Here is a 2814-nt window from a genome sequence, read left to right on the forward strand (position 1 = left end):
GTTTAATTGGTAGTAAGAGCATAATAATTGAAGTGTTTTTTCTGTTTGTAGAAGGGTTTTTTCCCTATGTTATGCTTGATACATATGGAAGCGTTGTGGATTGAATTGGAATCTTCGTTGATGGAGTTGGCAAGTAGGCCTACTAAAGGCTATCTGTTTGGTTCCCTACCATGGTGTTGCTTTAAGGACTGATTCGACGCTTTACAATACGGATTATAATTGTGATTCAAGGACAACGTTTGGGCCTACTTCAGTCGTTGTTGCCATTGGACTTCTTCAATGTCTAACATGATCACAGATAAGACTACTTTCTTTGACTTTTAAACATTTAGTGCTTTCACACTCAAGGACTTGATTCATAGTTTGATCAAGATGGGCCAATTTTTGATCTCAGATGAACAAGTGGTGTTTGATTGATATTATCACTGTTGTGTTTGGTGCAAAATGTGTATTGTTTTCGCTAGTATCATTTAAATTGAAAGGAATACAAGTTAAAGAAAGAGTTTTGTGGCTGCCTTATTTTATTTGTTAGAATTAATCAACGTTTATGTTGGAAACCCACCCAAAAATCAGATATATAACTAACATAACGCACACACACACACACACACACACACACACAGTGTTTTTACCTGAGCGGCTGCCTCAGTGAGACCACACAGCGCTTTCGACGCTGAACTGACCGAGTCTCCAAATTCTGGTAAGTTGCTGTTCTTGGCATTATGGGAAATGCCAGCCATGGCCTCTCCCAAAATCTGCACACAACATCAACATTAACATCAATGGTGACTGGGTGATATGGTTAAATATATACTTTTCAGCCTTTTCATTGTGAAGCTGATATGTGGCACACCTTTGAGTTCTCCATCACACTGTCAATGCAGTCGAAGTAGCCCATATCACTGACCGCTTCTGTGGGATTCTCCAGCATTCCTCTGACCGTCTGCAGACACACAGTTAGCACACACAAAACAGATAAGGCAAATTAATATTGCTCTGAGGTTTTTGGTATGTCCAGGTTTTAGGATTTAGTTCGAAAAGTAAATAATTCTAGAGAAAGCAAATGCTTTCTTGTGCAAATGTTTTGCTATTAAACATTCAGTGCTGTTTAGGTTCATTTTAAGATGTGAACAAATAAAATGAAAACTGTGTGTCCACACTAGAACAAAGATCTTTAACGTTCAGATTACGTTTCTTAAAACATATCAAGTTAATTACAAAACAAACAAAACCGTTCAAAAGTCTGAAGTCAGTAAGATTAAAAAATAACAATCCCTTATTTAGCAAGGATGCATTAAACTGATCAAAAGTGACAATAAAAAACATTTATGTTACAAAAGATTTCATTTTTAAATAAATGCTATTGATTTGAACTTTCTATTAATAAAAGAATAATGAAAAAAGTATACATTTCCACAAAAATATGAAGCATCACAACTGTTTTCAACATTGATAATAATCAGAAATGTTTCTCAAGCATCAAATCAGCAGACACTGTTTGGCTAGCATGCCATCACACAGCACAACATCGGACTCTGTTCTAAATCACAGCGAGCTGCATTTTAGATGCTTTCAAATAGTAGTTGGATAACTTATAACGGCCTGCTTTTGGCCAAATTCTAAAGATGTGCTCACATTTACCATTGCTTTGAGAAATTTTGTGTGCGATTCAAATAGGTCACATGGGTTCCTGTATGTTACCAAAAAAACAGCTTGGTTTGAAAGTGCCTTCTGTGTGAGCTGTGCTTTATACATCTCTATGCTACAGATGATGGAGATTTTGTTTTGCGAAATTTTGCTGCACTTTTCCTAATGTGACTGCACTTTAAAGTTTGCATGAAATCAAAATGTACAATATTTATTTTGTTAGTGAACATTGTTAGTCTTAAGGTGAACAATTAATCAGTGCAAGTTAATCCTCTGAAAAAAGAATTTTTTAATTTTGCTAATCCTTAATCAAAATCTGATCATTTGCTCCCGCTCCGGAATGGCACTCCTGCTCTGATGACGGCTTGGGCAGAATTTGCTTAACCACGCCCCTCCAACCATTAGTTTGCGGCGAGTGAGGGATGAGAGGAGGAGCGCAAGAATAAAAGCCCGCCCTCTACTTAATATTCTGTCAGTTATTTTAAATTGCAATAATATTTTACAATATTACTGTTTTACGGTACTTTTGATCAAATAAATGCAGCTGTTGTGAGCAGAAGAGACTTCGTCTTACTGACTCCAAACTTTTGAACAGTAGTCTAACTTGTCTAAAAAAACAAGTATGAATGGATTCTGTAGCTGAGAAGAAAAATCAAAACAATGCTGCCTTGAAAATGTGTTCTGTTGCTTTGCTGACATTTTCAATATCATCCAAAAACAGCACAACAAATAACTGCAGCTCAATATCAAACAGGATTTCAATTCATGCAGCACATATGCGTACGGAAGAACATGTATATACAAAAACTACATATTTTTGAAGCATTTTATTACATTATTCTAATAAATAATGTAATAAAAGGGACAACTCGTGGCACAAAAGGTGTGTCATCTCTCCTCATAAAACAGATTGAGACCGGATCTGAATATGAGAGAATTCAATCGCTGTCACTCACACAAACTGATGAACACAGAAAAGATGAGAAGTAAAAGAGAGAGCAGAAGCACCTCAAGCTCACGGAGAGCGTTGTCACACTCCTTCTGTCCCGGAGCCTGCTGGGTACACATGCTGATCAGCTGATTAATGCTGTCTGTCACAGCGCTATCGAGAGAGAGAGAGAGAGACATTAGAGTTTGCTAGGAAGGGAAGGAATAGTGCGAGAGATC

The 2814-nt window shown here is 37.0% G+C and overlaps 1 protein-coding gene across 4 annotated transcripts in view; it reads right to left on the reverse strand.

The window, feature by feature from the left end:
- Window positions 1-2814, reverse strand: part of LOC107715875 (talin-1-like) — a 109819-nt gene that overhangs the window by 34751 nt on the left and 72254 nt on the right. For 3 of the 4 annotated variants that reach the window (XM_016522109.1, XM_016522112.1, XM_016522110.1), the window contains 3 exons: window positions 2656-2749; window positions 854-943; window positions 633-755 (listed from right to left, as the gene is read on the reverse strand). In XM_016522109.1, the coding sequence (XP_016377595.1) occupies window positions 633-755; window positions 854-943; window positions 2656-2749 (307 nt within the window). The remainder of the gene's footprint in view (window positions 1-632; window positions 756-853; window positions 944-2655; window positions 2750-2814) is intronic. The other variant, XM_016522111.1, reaches the window with a different exon arrangement.

This window comes from Sinocyclocheilus rhinocerous, unplaced genomic scaffold (genome assembly GCF_001515625.1).
Source record: "Sinocyclocheilus rhinocerous isolate Xijiao unplaced genomic scaffold, SAMN03320098_v1.1 scaffold178, whole genome shotgun sequence".
NCBI classification, from domain to species: Eukaryota; Metazoa; Chordata; class Actinopteri; order Cypriniformes; family Cyprinidae; genus Sinocyclocheilus; species Sinocyclocheilus rhinocerous.